The sequence below is a fragment of the Canis lupus genome, chromosome 7, assembly GCF_011100685.1.
Source record: "Canis lupus familiaris isolate Mischka breed German Shepherd chromosome 7, alternate assembly UU_Cfam_GSD_1.0, whole genome shotgun sequence".
Taxonomy (NCBI): domain Eukaryota; kingdom Metazoa; phylum Chordata; class Mammalia; order Carnivora; family Canidae; genus Canis; species Canis lupus.
In genome coordinates, this window is record NC_049228.1 from 64326419 (window position 1) to 64346317 (window position 19899).

Sequence of the window (19899 nt, forward strand, 5' to 3'; positions counted from 1 at the left end):
CAAAAAATTAAAAATATAACTACCCTAAAATCCAGAAATCATAATAGTATTTACCCCAAAATACAAAAACACTAATTTAAAGGGATACATGCACCCTTGTGTTTATTGCAGTATTATCTACAATAGCCGAATTATGGAAGCAGCCCAAGTGTCCACCAATAGATGAATGGATAAAGAAGACGTGGTATGCGTGTATATGTGTGTGTATATATACACACACACACATATATATACATACATACACATACTAGAATAGTTTTCCATTGTACAAAAGAATGAAATCTTGCCATTTGCAATGATATGGAGAGAGGTGGAGAACATTACACTAAGTGAAATAAGTCAGAGAAAGACAAATACCATATGATTTCACTCATATGTGGAATTTAAGAAAAAAATGAACAAAGAAAAAAGACAAATCAAGAAACAGACTCTTAACTATAGAGAATAAAGTGATGGTTACCAGGGGGGATGTTGGTGGGAGGATGGGGGAAAAAGGGGATGGGGATTAAAGAGTACAATTAAGATGGAAAAAAAATTAATGAAGAAAGCAAAAAAATTTAACAAGAAAAAAGTGGATTGTATCTGTCTTAAGGGATTTGACTCAGTAATAGAAGGAAAAACAAAAGTGTTAATATTCTTGAATTACAGCAGGTATAAGAATTAAACCATAGCTTTATCTCACACATGCAAATAAATATGAGAATATAATAAGAGTTTTTAAAACATCAGTGTACACCCTATAAAAAAATAAATAAAACATCAGTGTACAATCTAGAAGAAAACAATTGTCTGTGTATCCCCATTTAGGCAGAAGATAAGTTTCTGAAGAAATGAAGTCTGTTATAACAAAAATGTATACCTGTTTGAATGTTCTTTTCACAACACAATGTAATAATAGCTATCAAATGAAGGTATTAGAAAAGGGGAAATATATAAATACCCCCTATGATTATATTATACATTAATTTGAGCAAATATACAAGGAAAATACTTTTTTACTGAGAAGTCACATTCAGTTGCATCAAACAGTTTATATCCAGGGCAGCCCAGGTGGCTCTGCAGTTTGGTGCTGCCTTCAGCCCAGGACGTGATCCTGGAGACCCGGGATTGAGTCCCCACGTCAGGCTCCCTGCATGGAGCCTGCTTCTCCCTCTGCCTGTGTCTCTGCCTCTCTCTCTCTCTCTCTCTCCCTCTCTCTGTCTCTCATGAATAAATAAATAAAATCTTTAAAAATATATATTAAAAAAACAATTTATATCCAAAGGGAAAAAAGGGGCAGTATTATATTCATACAGAAAATATCCTCAGTAACTTTTTTTTAAACATCTATGAGATAGAATTCAAGTATCATAAAGTTCACTCACTTAAAGGATACAATTCAATGATATTTAATTTAGTACAGAGTTGCACAACCATTACCATAATCTAAGTGTCAAATTTTTATCATCCCAACAAGAAACCCTGCACCCACTAGCAGTTATTCTATTCTAACTCATCCCCCGCCCCCAGTAAGCAATAATCAACTAAATGCCTCTGTAGATTTGCCTGTTCTAGAAATTTCATATAAATGGAATCATACAATATTTGCTCTTTTGTGGTTGGCTTTTTTCACTTAACATGCTTTCTAGGTTCACCCATGCAGTAGCATAAATCAGGACTTCATTTCTTTTTATTGCTGAATGATGCAATTATTCATTGTATGGATGCACATTTTGTTTATCCATTCATCAACTGATGGACATTTGAGTTGTTTCCACCCTGCTCTATGAATAATAATATGGACATATGTTTTCATTTCTCTTGGATGTATTCCTAAGAATGGGACTTGTGGGTCATATGGTAAATCTATGTTTAGTATTTTGAGGAACTGCCAAGCTTTTCCCAAGTGGCTGTACCATTTTACATTCCCACCAGCAATGAATGAGGTTTCCAATTTCTCTAAGAACATGCTTGCCTGCACTTGTTATTGGCTGTCCTTTTTATTTTTTATTTTTTTAAAAAAGATTTTGAGAGAGCAAAGTGAGAGAGAGCATGGGTAGGAGGCGTAGAGAGAGAGAGCGAGGGAGGAAGAGGTAGGTAGAGAGCGAGCGAGGGAGGAGGAGGCTCCTTGTTGAGTAGGGAGCTCAATGCTGGGCTCAATCCCAGGACCCTGATATCATGACCTGAGCCAAAGGCAGATGCTTAACCACTGAGCCACTCAGGTGCCCCAGCTGTCTTTATTATTATAGGTAGCCTGGCAGATATGAAATAGCATCTCACTTGGTTCTTTTTTTTTTTTTTTAAGATTTTATTTATTTATTCATGAAAGACACAGAGAGAGAGAGAGGCAGAGACACAGGCAGAGGGAGAAGCAGGCTCCATGCAGGGAGCCTGACGTGGGACTCAATCCTCGGTCTCCAGGATCACGCCCGGGTCTAAAGGCGGTGCCAAACCGCTGAGCCACCCGGGATGCCCTCACTTGGTTATTTCCATTTCTTCATAATGACTTACGATGCTGAGCATCTTTTGATGTGTTTATTGGTCATTTGTCTATTTTCTCTGGGGAAAGGTCTCTTCAGAGCATTTGCCTACTTTTTTTTAATTGGGTCTCTTAATTGAGTTGTTACAGTTCTTTACATATCCTGGATATCAGTCCCTTGTCTTATCTATAACTTGCAAATATTTTCTCCCATTCCATGGGCTACTTTCTTGATATTTTTTGAAGCACAAAAGTGTTTAATTTTGACATAGTTTAATTTACCTGTTTTCCTTTTGTTGTTGTGTTTTTGAGGTTATGTCTATGAAGCTACTGCCTAACCCAAGAGTTTTGTGGTTTTACCTGTTACATTTTGGTCTATGTTCCATATGCATTCATTCTTACGTATGGTATGAGGTAGGAGTTCAACTTCATTTATCTGCATGTGGAAATTCAGTTGTCCCAGCATCATCTGTTAAAAAGACTATTCTTTGCCTATCGATTTACTTTTGTCAAAAGTCAGTTGATCCATAAATGTAAAGGTTTATTTCTTGGTTCTCATTGATCTGTAGGTCTATTCTTACTACAATACCACACTTGTCTTAAGTTTTGAGATTAGGAAGTATGAATGTTCCAACTTTGTTCTTCCTTTTCAAGATCATTTTGGCTGTTCTAGTTCCCTTAGGTTTAGTATCAATTTGTCAATTTTGCAAAACAGCAAGCTATGATTTTGAGAGGTATTGTACTGAATCTGGTAGCTCAATTAAAGGAGTACTGCCATCCTAGCAATAGTAAGTCTTCTGATACATGAACATGGGATGTCCTATCAGTAATATTTTAAGAACTATTTTTAAACTGCCTTAATTTGCATCATTATGGAAATAAAATAAAAAGAAAGCTATGCAGCAGAACATGCTGCTGAGACTCTGTACAAAAATAATGATTATACTCAAGTAATAGTGGGCCAGAATATTACCTCTTATGTAGCAAGAGCTATGGAACTGTTCATACTTTTTTTTTTTTTTTTTAAGGATGGCGGTGGAGGTTATGCCACATGCAACCTTCCTTTTTTTATTTTTAAGATTTTATTTATTCACGAGAGACACAGAGAGAGAGAGAGAGAGAGAGAGAGAGAGAGAGAGAGAGGCAGAGACACAGGCAGAGGGAGAAGCTCCATGCTGGGAGCCCGACATGGGACTCGATCCCTGGTCTCCAGGATCACACCCTGGGCTGCAGGCGGCGCTAAACTGCTGCGCCACTGGGGCCGCCCTGTTCATATTTTTTATTCTAATAATGACACCACTGGAGCTAAAACTCAAAAAAAAAAAAAAAAGAAAGAAAGAAAGGAAAAGAAAAATATGTTACTTATTGAAGCATTTACAATCACAGTGAAATATTGGGAAATAATAGAGAAATAACAATAACCAAATATCCCAACAACTTCCCAACAAGGAAATATGAAATTATTAATGTAACATATCTAAATAGTCTGCATCCAGTTACTTACTTAAAAAACGATGTTAAGGGACACCTGGGTGGCTCAATCAGTCAAGCATCTGCCTTCGGCTCAGGTCATGATCTCAGGGTCTTGGGATCAAGCTCTGCACCATTGTTATCACTGGGCTCCCTACTCAGCAGGGAGTTTGCTTCTCCCTCTCTCTGCCCCTCCCCACAACTAGTACTCCCTCTCTCAAATAAATAAATAAAGTCTTTAAAAAAAACCTGTTAAAACACGTAAGCAGATTTGTAAATGAAATTGTATGAAGTCTCATGTGTCTATTAAAAATCACAAAATAATTTGAAGTAAAACAGCTTAGAATTTAAGTATCACTGGGTTATTTTTATGAAGTTGCTTAACAGCTTAAACTATTATGTAGATGTTTTAAAAGGAGAGGCCTTGCTTGTCACCTATAGCACGCAAGAGGACATGCTGTGACAATCCACGTATTATTACTTGTTACTCAGCATTAATGCTGCTGACTAGCAGAATCGGTTTAGCAATATTGTTATCAAGGACACCTAACAATAGATTGTGCATTTGACCCCTGCCCTTAGGACTGGGCTAATGTAGGCAAGGGAAATCTCATCCTCTTATGCACATTTAGTGAGCTTAGGGATAGAAATCATTAACCTTCTACTTGCTTTTCAGCCCAACAGGCTGTAATGATAGAGTTGAAAGAACAGCAAATGTATTTAACCTATTAGCAATGTGGGTTACTATCCTCTTCTCGTTTCAGTGAACAGTTATTAAACCACATGACAGAAATCTATTTTACTGGAAAGTGGAGACAAATATATCCCCTCATCTCTCTTATACCAGCTTGAATCAACCTCTCGTTTTGTGTTCTTCTCAGAAAAAATGGTAACTATTTTTTAGGCGCCTGAAGTAATAAAGAGAACCCACATAGGATGGAGGGAGAGAAGACAACGATTAACAGAACTTCGGGGAATTATTTCTCTTCCTACATTGCCTTTTTCCTGATCCTATAAATAACAACATTACATCATGCTGGCAAGGCCTGCTGTTCAAATACAAGAGGCAGGCTTTCTCTTCGACAGATGCAAAGACACACTGCTAGCAAACAGCTTGAATAATGTCAACGTGCCCCAGAGAAGAAAGCTCAGGCACCAGCCCTCACTGTGGTCAGCACTCCTGTGCTGGCCCCTCCTCTCCATGACCCGTGCTGGCCTTGGTCTCTTTTCTCCAGCTGATAACTCAATCACCAAAGGGACCAGCCTCCACTTTTCTGTCCCTGTCACAATCATGAGCGGATGGGCTAAAAAACAACACAGACCTCCCACTTATTCTGGGAATGCCAGTGAAAAATGTCACCCATCTTAATAAAAGGACAGAGAGAAAGCACTATGGTCAGTTTTTTATAAGGTACCTCAGACAGCTAAAGTCACCTCAAAGAATGGTCAGAAAGAAGGTCCAGGGCAGCCTAGGTGGCTCAGTGGTTTAGCGCTGCCTTTGGCCTAGGGTGTGATGCTAGAGGCCCAGGATCGAGTCCCACGTCAGGCTCTCTGCATGGAGCCTGTTTCTCCCTCCACCTGTGTCTCTGCCTCTCTCTCTGTGTGACTTTCATGATTAAATAAATAAAATCCTTAAAAAAAAAAAAAAAAAAAAAAAAGAAGGTCCACAGATGGGACACACGCTGATGTAGATGTGTGCAAGCCTTTCACACACAACTTCATAGCCAGGAGAAGGAGTACCCCAACCCGCTTGGCAGGTTGATATGAATATGGTGAAGTGAAGGTCAACCAACAAAGCAGCCCCTGCAGGGCACCATTCAGGGAAAAGAAACCACATCCTATCATATGTCTTCTTGGAAGGAAGCAGAGGGAGGGGGGTATGGAACAGGGGAGCAGACTGCAGTGACAAAGCTGCATTTCTCAGAGCAAACAAGGTAGCTTCAGTAAGAGAGGGAGGAGATGACTGAGATGTGCACACGCACACACACACATTATAACTTCTTCAGTGTGGCCTCTATGACGTCTTGTACAAACTTTCTTTTGGCCTCAGGAAGCCAGGCCTGTAATTGTTGTAATTGTCTGAGAGGCAGTTACAGTCAAGAGCCTCACAGGCTGGGCGAAGGGAGCACCGGGGCTCACTGCCTGCTCATCTGGGGGCTCCCGACCATAAGCAGAGACTTCATTTCAATCCAATTGCTTTTTACCTAAATTATTCAATTCAGCTTTGGGGTCCTACTTCTCTAGCCAGCACATTAGCATTTCAACATCTCATTCCATACCCTCCTTAAGAGGGCAATCTCTTACACGGATTATGAAGACACTTTTGCAACTACTTCTTTAGAACTGGTTTCAGAAACAGGCTTAGGTGTCACACAAGGAGACAGTCCTTGATAATCAACTTTTCCTTAACAAAGAAATTATATCACTCTCACTGGTTAGTGGATTTCTCCTTGATTGATGGACTCATCTATTCATTCAACAAATATACACTAAGGGCCAGTCTTGTGCAAGGTCCTAGCTGCTGCTCCCCAAATTCAAACCCTAGGTTTTAAAATGCCAGTACTTGGGATATTCACAAAGTAGGAGCCTCAGCTTAGAAGACAGTTCAAAATAAGAGTTCTCAAAATGCTTGAATAGTCACCTCATTAGAATGTTTATCAACTTTCATTTAGATATTAAAAATTAGTTTCATTACTAAATCGTCATGACATAGTGTGTATATCAAAGTGATAACCTGTAAAACCAAATACACACACATATATCATACTAAGTAATTACTTAGTATCATACTAAGTAATTATACATTAAAGGAGAGGGAAGTTGTGCAAATCTGTACTGTTTAAGGGAGAAAAGAGGACTGGGGAGAAATAAAAACAAGTGATTAAAATGTAGACTTGTCTCAATACTTTTTTAAATAACCAAGAAAAATATTCATTTATCAATTGTAGGTTAATGGACTTATCACTACCATAGGTTTACTGAAAAGTACAAAAATTCAAAACTATAAATTCATATTTTAAAATTGAGATTACTATACAACATATAGGACCAACTTCAGGGAAAAGTAAATATAGGTGCTATATAGTACCTGTAGCCCCTCTGGCTACAAGCCACCCACTTTGCCAATCATGGGCCCAGTTTTACTGACCATTTTCAACACCAATTTTTCTCTCCTTAAAAGAAAAAAAAAAGAAATTTGATAACTTTACTTCCCAGGCTTACACACTCAGTAAGAATATCCACCACACTCTAGTTTTATATCATTTATCCCATGCTAAGTACCATAGGAACCCATGTGTGCCTCCCAACAACATGAAAAGACACATGGGAGAAGTCAACAGAGACCGGACAGGTTGTGAGAACACAAGAGGGTGGAGAGGCTGGAGGTGGAAGATATAGAAGCAAAGGCAGTAAAGAGGGAAAATTCTTTCTTCAGGCTGGCTGAGATTCCTGCTTCAGCAGTCCCAAAGAGCACAGGCGATACAACATCCTGAAGTGCTGATGCACCCCCAAACCATTGAAGGTATAGAACTCCATCACCAGGTCAAGTTAGGCCGCAACCACAGGAAACACTGAAACCACAATAGCAAGGGTATCAAATTGCAGGACAGGGTGGATATATCAAAGACCATTCCCCCAGGTGGATTCCAATTGTCCCAGAGCACGTAAACAGTTGTTCTTGAAATTAAAAGAGAAAGCAGGCAAGTGTATAGGCTTTGAAAATAACGTGTACAGAAAATGAAAACTAACTGGCACATATTGAGCTAGTCACCCTGTATGACAGCAAGCTTACACAAAAGCAGCTGTTCAAATTATTTTGTAGATTGACTCACCGAACAAACTTAGAGTCATATGATGCATCTGCCAAAGTTAAAGCCTGCAGACCGTGTTCTCAGAGGGTTTGTTGATAAAAAGATCTCAGGAGTCCTGTCTCTAGCCTAAATGCTTGCTGAAAATTAAAAAATAAAAATAAAAATAAAATAAAAAATAAACACAGTCTCTGCAAGCAGACTTGTTAGCAGAGCCTTGTGTTTTCATAAGCCAGGTTTGGGACTTTACAGGCCCTTCCAGAAAGCCCCCAACAAGAGCTATAACAGCCTCTCTGGGTAGTCTCTCATCTGCAAACAAAGGATTTCAACCTCCCACCACCACCTCCCCATAGCTTCCTCAGTCACTTGGGAAGATAAATGAAATGCTGGTGTCTGGGCACTGTGAGAATAATACCACTAATATACCAAGTTAGCCTCAAATCCTTTCATCTTCTGGGCCTTTGAAAGGCCAAACACAACCAACCAGCATATTCCCTTGGCCCTGAGGCTATAGCTCACTAATCAGAAACAGAAACAGATCTTTCAGTCTTTTTTTTTTTTTCTGGAAAACCAAGGATCAGTTCAGTAAGCAAGCAAGCTGCTTCATGGTGAAGTAGTCCTAACATCTACCACCCACACTCTGATCACAATTCTCCCCCTTGAAAGAGCCTGAATGCTTGCCAAGAACTATATAATGCAACTATGTACCTTCCCAAACTGTATTTAGAAGGGTCCTCTGATGGCTGTGGCTTCCTCATTTCCAGGACCATCCCAACAACAGTCCTTAATAGGGGGGATCCACCCTGTCCCTAATAGGAATGAACTGTGGCACAAGCTAAAACCATTACAAATTAAGTGTTTGGGGGGAGGGGAGTCATCAATTAAGCTAAAAGTTAAGCATTTTTGTTTTGAAAAAAAAAAATTAAAATGGCAAGCTTAACAAGAGATAATGTCTATTTAACAGCTTCAAAGTCCAATTTAGAGCATTTGTTGATCTAGGAGTAAAGAGAGAGAATTCTAATAAATGCCCAATGCTAAGGTGCCTTACTGCTGTGCCGCTCCCATCCAGGCGGCAAATCTATTCAACACTGAGCCTAGTCTCATCATGTTCAGAGTTAATTAAAATATATACCACTTGCTCTTTAAGAAATGGACATTTAATGGGGCACCTGGGTGGATCATTTGGTTAAGCAAACCAAACTCTTGGTTTTGACTCAGGTCATGATCTCAGGTCACAAGTTTGAGCCCCGCATTGGGCTCCACACTCAGTGGGGAGTCTGCTTGAGATTCTCTCTCTTCCTCTGCCCCTCGCCCAGCTCAGGCTCTCTCTTTCTCTCTAAAAATAAATAAGGGCAGCCCCAGTGGCTCAGTGGTTTAGCACTGCCTGCAGCCTGGGGTGTGTTCCTGGAGACCCGGGATTGAGTCCCACGTCGGGTTCCCTGCATGAAGCCTGCTTCTCCCTCTGCCTGTGTCTCTGCGCCTCTCTCTCTCTCTCTCTCTCAATAAATAAATAAATAAAATCTTTTAAAAAAATAAAAATAAAAATAAATAAATCTTAAAAAAGAAGAAAAGAAAGGAAAAGAAATGGACATTTAAGAAAGCACTGACCCTGTAATCCAATTCCATGCAGAAATGGTCACTGAAGTGAGAATGCTTAGCTTAAAATGTCCTTATACGGTGTTATTTCCTCCTGCATGAGCCCAAGGGAGCAGAGAAACCTGAGTACCAAACATCCTTCCCTACATGGAAGACCATAACCCTGAGCTTAAAAGAAGAAAAGGCTAACAAAAAGAACAGGCTGCACAAGAAACTGATCAGAACTATGTGTCTAAGACAGTGAGGGAAAAGAGGGAGAAAGAGAACTGAAAGCTCACAAGCCTGGCTGCAAAGAAAAACAGGTTCAAGATAATGAGGGGGAAAAAACCCAATTCAGACATAGGTTTAAATAATTCAGATCCTGCTGAGCTTTCTGTACTGTGTTTTAATTATAAATCATCAGTAGACTCTCTAAAATATAACTTCCATATGCAAAGGTGAGGAGTCCTTGGATTTAAGGAGGCACTTCATGAGGGAACGGAATTATTCGGGAAGTAATATACACTCTGTTGCCAACAAAAAAAAAATTAATGAACAAATCAACTCTGTGCTCACAAAAGTGTTCCTAGGCAAAAATCTTCAAAAGCACACATGGCATTTACTGGGGGCTGACCTCTAGAATCAACCGTGCTGCAGGGCACCGAGCTAAGGGGAGGAGAGAGGTTGTTAAAACCTTGCAGTGGGGGATCCCTGGGTGGCTCAGCGGTTTAGCGCCCGCCTTTGGCCCAGGGCACGATCCTGCAGTCCCAGGATCGAGTCCCACATCTGGCTCCCGGCATGGAGCCTGCTTCTCCCTCCTCCTGTGTCTCTGCCCACCCCCCGCCTCTGTCTATCATGAATAAATAAATAAATCTTAAAAAAAAAAAAAAACTTGCAGTGATTCTCTACAAGCTGCTGGTGCACCAGGCACAACAGCCACCTTCTTTCATATGTGTAATTATTTTCTTATAAATACTTTTTCTTCAAATCTTCATGACCCCAAGCAAGCAGACAAAAAAACAAAACAAAACAAAAAAAGGAGTAGGGGAGGAAGAAGGAGAAGAAGCAGAGATGCTCCAAAGTCTAGGGTGTGTTTTCCTTCTGGAATAAAACAACCTCGCCTCACTCACTGGGTATGCTGGGAAGTCACTTGAAGCCCTCTTGGATACCTTTGTCTATAAAATGCAGATGACATTTTTACCTCTGTCATAGGGTTGCTCTGGAGATTAAATCAGGTATCAGTATAAAGCGCCCACCACAGGATTTGCCCAAATGAAGCCAATGAAAAAGTAACAAAAGCTACTACTATTTCAAAGTTGATGGGGTCCTTGACATTTCAGGCAATAACTTGTGTATAAATCAATTTTTAACCAAGATAAAAATTTAGAAACAGATTATTAGTAACTCCAGAGAAGGAAAAAAATCCTATTTTGTGTTCTTCAACAAAGACATTTGCTAATGCTCCTAAGTCTTTGGTGGAGAGTACACCAATCTCATCTCATTACCCACCAGATAGCTCACCCTGCCTCGCCCACATCTCCTGAACAGAAGGTTACTGACTAACATCCTGGGTTCCTGGAAGAGGCTTTTGTAGCAACAATGCAATGAAAAAGCACAAGAACAAAACGTTCCTTGGCCCAATGACATTTGGGCTCATTTTGATACTAGTACTCGAGTCAGAATCACAGATTTGATCCACAGAAGGCTTTATTTAAAAACATGCGGAAGGCACAGTACCTCTAATCGTTGGATGCGTCCCTTGAAAAACATGAAGAGGGAAGAATTTGGATAAGCAGCTTCTTTTTTGAGAAGAATTTCCTTTGCTTCATCCAGGCCTGCTTTGTTATCACTGCCATCCAAGGCAAAAAACGGGCGGACTACAGTATGATACCAGAGCAGAGCCAATCTAAAGGAGAGGGAGAGAAACATTGAGCAAGACTTTTCTTAGAGTGTTTCCACTTTTTAAAAACTCAGTATGTGCTCTTCCAGAACATGCTCCTTCCAAAAAGCTTACTACGCAGTCTTTGAAGATACAGAGTATCTTTCCCCATTTTAATTTTATCAATATTTGGAAAACTGAAACTTTGGCACACCATAGAAATCAGCATACTCCCATCAGGTGAGAGCAGAATAAGATAAAAGCCTTTAGCTCTTCTGAGGCTTCCAGATGGCTCTCTGAAGGTATGGACAGATACAAATTTCTCTATTCTGCACTTCACTCAGCAATGCACCAATTAGAAACAGTGACTAGTTACCATGAATTTACTGTCCCCTCACAATAAAAGGATTACCTTTTTTTTTTTTTTTCAAAAGGAAAATGCTATTTTCTCCTGTGTTCATAAAGTTAGAGTGTAAGCCTCAGAATCTAAATTTAAATATGGGAACCACAGACACAAATTATTCTAAAATGAGTTAAAATAAGTAAGAGGACCCGGGGGGGGGGGGGGGGGGGGGGGGAAGGCTCTTTCTCTGGCCTTTGAGGATGCTTAATTCAAAAACCAAATAATTAGTTAAAATTCCTTTACTTCAAATTCATCCTTTCAAGAAAAATACCATGTTAAATAAACTTGGTAAACAAAATAGATTCATTAGAATCTGCTTTAATGAATAGACAAAAATATTTCACCAACACATCAAATATTGTTATATAAACGTATGCTTCTAGCATGTTTATAAAACTGGTTCTCTTCTGGAGATTAGACTAATTTACATTACTAATTCATTTCTTTCGACAAAATACTAAGATATAAATAGACAAATTATCACATTACAAAACCATTAAATCAAATTAATAAAATACCACTGTTTATGTAATTTAATGACTTTGGGGAAGCACAAATATTTTTGAAATGAAAATTTAATGATATTTTTAATAGCTGCCAAATGATTAAGAGTGAATATCCAAATTCCTCAATATGGATAGGCATGAAACCAGAGCTCGCTCAAGTTCTCCATGATAACATTTTTTGGAAAAACTGACAAGTAGTGTAACGTCAAAGGACATATAGTGTCTGGTAAAATTATTCAAACTGAAAAAAAAATCAAGTCATTTTTATTCGTGGAGGAATGCGTAAATCCTTGCTCTGGATAGTGATACCAGCTTCTCCACACTCCTGTTCAAATTATTGTCATTTCAGTTTAGATTAACATGACTCAATTTAGTTGACCAGCACAAAATATCCAAGCCACATATGAGAGACCAATGGACCGACCAGGATCAAAGAAAATCATCAAGTATCAGTATTTTCTGTAAGAAAAAAAAATTTCAGAATCACGGGAAAAAAGGCTTATCAAATTTGTCTTCCTTAAAAATTCAAAAATCAGGATCATGAATCTCAGCAACTGTGGCCAAGGTCACAAAAACTGTTTACAAAATCATCTGAGGTTGAAAAGGATGATCATTTTACCTGTTGAAAATAAGGGACTCATGAGAGTCGAGAATAGTGTTCTGCTCTCTGACGTCAGCTCCCAAGTCAGCTTATAAATACCACCCAAAACACAGTTCTCGGCATTGCGTTAAAAGACTCAAGGCATCATGTCATCCAACCAACCTATTTACCTGACATTTCCTTTAAAGGCTTTGATTGTTGTTTACTTACTTTCAACACTATATTATCTACCAAAGCATTGCAATACAGCTACTCACGTAGCTAAAGGGGCCTTCATGTCCTTACTTTCGCTTGCATACATCAGTGAAGAAAGGCCTTGCAGGCGGTCTCCGGGAAAACCCAGCAGGTTGATGATTTTGAGCAGGTTGGGAGGCACCATGGAGATGCAAAGGTGGAAAAGGCCGTATCCAAAGCTAACAGCACCTTTAAGTCTGCTTAGAGACTCCTCAGACACCCCTTCAGCCACAACGTCATTATCATTTGCCGCGTCACAAGTCAAGGGCTCTTCAGTTAGTTTCTTCTGATACAGCTCCTGGAGAGCATTGATGTCCAGATAGCACTTATTGTAAATCTTCCAGGCTTTCCTAAGGATCCATCCACCTTTTATATAGGCTATGGAGAAGGGGAGAAAGCAGGAGAAAAAAATAAGCATTCAAAATAATTTTCCTGTAGTAATAAGGGATATTGAAGAATGACCTGAAATTCAAGCAAAAATAATTTAAAAAGCAATAAAATGATCATCTCCCATTGCACCTTGTTTTCTTCAGAGGGCTTAAATTACTTGTTTCCCTTTATTATACTGAATGACCACTCGGCAAGAAACTACTAGTTTTTTTGTTCACTGTTCTATCAAGCCCCTCATACATGAGCTGGGACGTCGTATAGGATATACACTGAACGAAAGAATACATGCATGAATGCCAACATGCAAGCATCACTTGAACCTGACTTTCGTTCTATGTGCTCTGTGAAACATGAATCTCCGCCGTGTTTCTGAACTACCATGGCACTTCCCCGATAAATCTCTTTTGGAACTCTGACATTTGTCTACCCTGTGTTTCACTCCTCCTAAGAGCAAGTTTTAAGTCTAATTCACTGCTAAAAGTATACCTTGGCATCAAGCATGGCAACTTGCCAAAAAATAAAACAAGCAAACAAAAAGGATTTAATTTATACTTACTAGGTGAACAAACAGCCAGTTCATTACCGTAGAAGTCATTAGGGTATATGCAGAAATGTAAAGAATCCTCCATTCATCTGTATCTAATGCCTACTGTGTGGCTGAAGCATGCCTTATTAGGATGGCATTATTTGGACAATGAGAATGATGCTCACCCTACTGCCCCAGCCTAGATCTAGACAGCTCCAGCAAAGGACGGTATCAAAAAGAAGCTACTTCACACCAGAAGTGAGAAGATGTTATTTATAAAGCTGCTTCCATTATTTCCCATCAGATCAATTTTTAACATAGTCTTCATAGTTTCTGAGAGAAATAACAGAGATAAGACTGGGATTTACCCAGTTCCATGTCCCACTGGCCCCTTGCAGACAAGCCCACAGGTCCTGCCTCACCCTCTCTTCTTACGAACATATTTACACCTTTCTCATGAGGAAGGGAAGGGCGCAGTTGATGCATCTGTGCTCATCTGAGTGTATCACCATACTTTTGAGGAAAGGTCTTCTACAGGGAATTTTCTACAGAAAAGAGCTTATACATACTCAGCACTGTTATCAATATGGCCCCAGTAATCTGACCCCAGTGCACAAGTGGAAGACAAAACAAGCTGTCCCAGAGTTCCAGGCCCTTTGGGGCAGTGGAAAAAGAAGTTTGTAAAAAGTTATATTTAAATCCCAGAAAGGGGCAGCCCAGGTGGCTCAGCGGTTTAGCACCGCCTTCAGCCCAGGGCAGGATCCTGAAGACCCGGGATCGAGTGCCGCGTCGGGCTCCCTGTGTGGAGCCCGCTTCTCCCTCTACCTGTGTCTCTGCCTCTCTCTCTCTCTCTCTCTCTCTCTCTCTCTCTCTCTCTCTCTCATGAATAAATTTTAAAAAAAATTAATCCCAGAAAGTACATAACACAAAATCTGATTTATGAGTCTAATCCCTGAATTGAAAGTGATCAAAGAACACATGGTATTTTGAGAAAAGAGCTACCAGAACAGGCCCACTGCTATCCTTTGCAAAGCCTGCTTACAAGACTGACCCTTGGCTGGGGTCTGTGAACTTGAACTTGGGAACATTCCAAGCATTCCCAGAACTGATAAGAATGGCTCACTGTGCCTACCCTTCTTGTATAAACAGTACGTTTCATGTCAAACACTTGCTTTCAGTGTTTCATTCCAGATCCCAGGGGTCTGGAATATGGGTATGTGCAAGGCAGGGTGTACCTATGCATGGCCAGTCCCATTAAAAACTCTGGATACTGTGTTTCTACCAAGCTTCCAGGTTGATAACATGACTCACTGCCCAGAGAATTAAGCATGTCCTACAGACACCTCTGGAAGAAAACTTTGGGTCACTTGTGCCTGAGTTTTCCTGGACTTCCTCCCATGCATCTTTTTCCTTTACACATTTTGCTTTATATCTTTGCTGTAACAAATCACAGCCACGAGCATGATTATATATGGAGTCCTACTGGAAAATCATTGCACCTCAGGGTCCTAAGGATCCCCCCAATCCATGGAATCCTAATATTTAATCAAGTTAATATTTTACTTAAATCTATCAATTTCTTGACAAATGACCGTATCCCTTATGGGATCACAATTCAAAACACAACCATCCCATAAGTTCCAAGTTCTAGATTGTTAATGCTCTGCAGACTAAGTCCACTGAAAAGAATACTCAAGATAGGATGAACAAGCAAAACGAAAGTTTTTTTTTTTAAGGGAACAATTTTTATAACTTTATAAAAAGTAACACACACTTAAAACAACTTTCACGTAGTTCAATTTAACAAAAAAAATTTTTTTTGAGAGAGAGTGAGTGAGTGCCAGGAGTATGGGGAGGGGAAAAAGGGAGAGAGAGAGAGAGAGAGAGAGAGAGAGAGAGAGAGAATCCTAAGCAAGCTGCATGCCCAGTATGGAAGCCGATGCAGGGCTCCATCTCACAAACCTGAGATCACGACCTGAGCCAAAATCAAGAGTCAGGTGCTTAACCGACTGAGCTACCCAGGTGCCCCAATTTAACAAAAATATTTAGTGAGCAAATATTACATTTCAGGTACAGTTTTAGGAGAATCCAAGAGAAATAAGATTAGATCTTGCCTATTAGAGGCACAATGACTTCTCCCTTCTAAATGGAAAATGAAAAGTTGGAAAAAATCCTGAAACTTGTATGCTGACAAAGCACTCATGTTGATCTAGTATGCCCATAAACAACAGGACACACAGTTATGATCCAAAAAGCCAAAGGTTGAATAGAAAAACAGAAAAAGAAAAGAGGAACACAAAACCAATTGCAATCTAATAAAGGGGAAAATGCTGGGTACAGATTTCAAAAATGAAAAAAAGAAAACTTGCAAAATGCTAAAAATGTTAATTTGCTATTAAGTTCCTGTTATGTGCTTAGGACTGTGCTTGGTAACTGAAGGATATTAAAGAACCATAAGACACAATTTCAGCCCTTCAAATGCCCACAATAAAACTGAAAAGTAAAACAAATGAGAAAAATAAGTGCATATATATATCTCTGTGTTTGTTCATGTGCCCTACTGGGGTCATAGGTAGAAAAATTAAAACAAATCATGTTGAGATGATGGGTGAGTTGTTCTTTAGGTCCTTTATGTCCTAAAATTTTCTATATAATAAATATATAAATGGATTAGTGCAGAATAAGTATTGCAGGATTTTAGTAGAAAATTTTACTCCCTCCTGCCTCCAGGCCTAACCGGAAATTTTAAGGAAAATGTTTAATTCTGTTTTCTCCTGCATTTTCCAGGCTGCTGCAGCTTCTTGGGGAAGCAGAAGTTCCATCTAAGGCGTGTGAGTATGAAGGAGCAGGCGGGCAAGCCGTTCAGAGGCAGAGTGATACCGGGAACACAGAGACCAAAGGGGACATAGGGATGGCATGCTCAGGTTATGGGGGCCCCCTGATGTCCAACTAAGGAATGGACATTTGCACAGGAAAAGCAGGCAATTCCTAAGACTGTGGCTGAGGGGACCACCAGTGTTAGGGAGACACATTGCAGGAATTCAGATCTCAGGTGAAGAAGAGTCATAACAAGGGATGGTGGCAATGGAAACCAAAGCCAAAACTCCATCAATGCCAACTGCACAGACTCAACAACAACAAAAAAATGACATTGGTAAAAACCCTATTTTTATAAAATAAAAATGTAATTCGACATGTCTTTAATTTCTTGCCTGAGAGAGGTGCCAACGGTTTAGGTGCCAATGTTTAAAAGTGTATGTTAAAATCTGTGGTAACAAGTTGTTTTTAAAAAATTTTTATTTATGTATTCATGAGAGAGGGGGTGATGCAGAGACACAGGCAGAGGGAGAAGCAGGCTCCATGCAGGGAGCCTGACGTGGGACTCAATCCCAGGACTCCAGGGCCCTGGGCTGAAGGCGGCGCTAAACCTAAACCGCTGAGCCACCCGGGCTGCCCTGTGGCAACAAGTTTCAATGCCTTTAACTGAGCAACGTAAATAAAACCCAAAGCTCTAAGTCGAAGACTATAATTTGTGCAAGATGAAGTTAATATGCACGTAGAAAAGATTTTGCTTTTGCTACTTTCTAAGCTCAACGCGGCAGAGAAACAGGTTTCCCAGGACTCTCACCCTACTTCCCAGTCCCAAATGCTGTGACCAAAACATCTGAGCACAGCCACACCCGGCCTACAGAACAAAGGCTGCCCTGGAGTGTGCTCCACAGCAGACAGCAATGCAGTCCTGCAGGAGGGACCCCTCATCGCTGTGAAGCTGTAACAATGCTTCTAATGAGCATACATATTCCCAAAAGGCAGAGAAACAGCATTCAAGAGCCCCACATCCTGCATAGCCCTCCATATAGCTCCTCTAAAAGGTCAAATATAAATCATTCAGCCGCTGCTATCTATGTTTTTGGAGGAAGACACACACAGCAAAAAACCACAGACCATTTGCCCTCCCCTATTAGGGCCAGCCTCAATCAGCTGGGAGATGTAGGGGAGAGAGGAGACTTTGTCCCCATTATAAGGGAAGGGTAGTGTGTGGGGAGGCAGGGAGTGAGAGTCCTTCCCAGGAAAGGGCAGGAATTGTCTGAGAAGTGAAAATGCCAAGTTATACTCATTGATGTTGGGATAAATCTCATGGATTTTTCAGCAGGGGATCATATCTGGTGGACCTCCTGCCATCGTACTGTGTCTGTTCACTTGTCCTAGGTGAGGCTGGTTAACCCTATAACAAAAGATTAGTTCAGGCTTACCTTTTTGTGAGTCATGGAACAGGCTTTGGGAGAAAAATTGTCTTGGTTTCACTTCCAAAAGACTTCTAAAGGACTCATTTTTCCAATCTCAACTATTCTTGGAGCTCCATGTCATGCAATTTTTTCCTAAATGGCATCACCCATCCTTCACCCCTTCAATTCACATATTATACACCCACCATGTGACAGGGGACAGCACCACATCAGATGCCAAGGACAGAGAGCAAAATTGACTTCCACTCTTCATCAGTCTGCTCAGGATCTTCCTTGATCTTCCCAGGTCAAGTTTCTGAGCTCCTCATTCCCTGCACCCAATTTGTGACTAACTTACACATCTAGTGGGTCAAGTATTACCCTGAATTATAACTGACTCACTCCTCTTTCTCTCCTACTAAACCAGCTGTTCCCCTGGGGCAAGAGTTTCACCCCACTCATCTCCAGAACCCTGGCACCTATGACCCCACAGTATGGGATGCAAAGTAGAAGCTCAGTGAGTGTGGACAAAAAAGACAGCAGGTGGACAGAGCTGCTACCCTCAAGGAGATTACAGTCAAATACCATGGGCAGACATGTACCTAAAATGTGTACTGCTATGTGGTGAGTGATCTGACTCTGCACAGAACACATGTGGAACAACAAAAAAGCAGATGATGAAGTGAGGAAGTAGTACATGAAGGAAGCTAGCCCGGGAGGCACCTGGATAGGCAAGAGAGAAAGATAAAGGGGCTGAGGGCATTCCACACCGAGGGGGTAGCATACACAAAGGCAGGAAGGCAGCAAAGGGCATTTCAGGGAAGTGCAAAGAGCTCGGCTTAGCTGGCTGCATGATGGGATGGCAGGCAGGTTGGTACAGGCCACTTGAGGAAGGAATTCAGACTCTCCCTTTTAGGGGATGCAGAAGGGCTGACTGTTTAAAGCACAGATCTAACAGGTTTTAGGAAGATGGCTCTGATGGCAACAGAGAAACCGTGGCCTAGAGAAGCAAGGGAGTTAACAGCAGGCAGTCACACTGTTCCAAGGGCTAGCGCCAGAGGACAAAAGGGCAAGTGAGCATGGCTGGGTTTCTGGGCCTCTCGGCGCAGAGCCACAAGTAACCAAACTCAGCTGATGGGAAAATGGTGAGAAGAGTAGGAATTCAGGTAGGAAACAAGAAACCCTAGGGACGCCTGGGTGGCTTAGTGGTTGAGTGTCTGCCTCAGGCTCGGGTCATGATCCCACGGTCCTGGGATCGAGTCCCACATCAGATTCCCTGCAAGGAGCCTGCTTCTCTCTCTGCTTATGTCTCTGCCTCTCTCTCTGTCTCTCTCTCTCTCTCTCTCTGTCTCTCATGAATAAATAAATAAAATCTTTAAAAAAGAAAATAAATCCATGGCTTAGGCCTGGGCTGTGGTCACTGACAAGCTACGTCAACTGTTCAACCTCACCCAAATCATGCAGCCTCTACTGCCTCCCCTGTAAAATAAAGCAAGTAAATTCACTTGAAGAAAATGTATTGAGCATATACTATGCCAAGAATACAAAGGTGAGTACAACGTAGGGCTTATCTTCAAGTTCAAAAAAGTAAAGGAAACAAAATAAGGTGGTAAGTGCCATAAAACAAGTTTTAAAAATAGCTTCTTTTTGTTATGAAAGTAATTAATATATGCTTATTGGGGGGGAAAAGCAAGTAAGCAAGCAACAAGCAGCCCTCAGTAACAGAGTAAATTAAAAAGATATTTATAAAGTAGTATATAAAATGAAGAGAGATGATAGGACAATTCATTCTAAAGAAGTTCCAATGAGAGAAAGCACAAGA

General features: G+C 40.5%; 1 protein-coding gene across 1 annotated transcript in view; it reads right to left on the reverse strand.

Annotated features, from left to right (window-relative positions):
* The window catches only part of TTC39C (tetratricopeptide repeat domain 39C), a 111667-nt gene that overhangs the window by 36224 nt on the left and 55544 nt on the right, over positions 1 to 19899 (reverse strand). The window contains exons 5-6 of the mRNA XM_038543642.1: positions 12959 to 13313; positions 11050 to 11218 (exon numbers count right to left, since the gene is read on the reverse strand). Coding sequence (XP_038399570.1) covers positions 11050 to 11218; positions 12959 to 13313 — 524 coding nt within the window. The remainder of the gene's footprint in view (positions 1 to 11049; positions 11219 to 12958; positions 13314 to 19899) is intronic.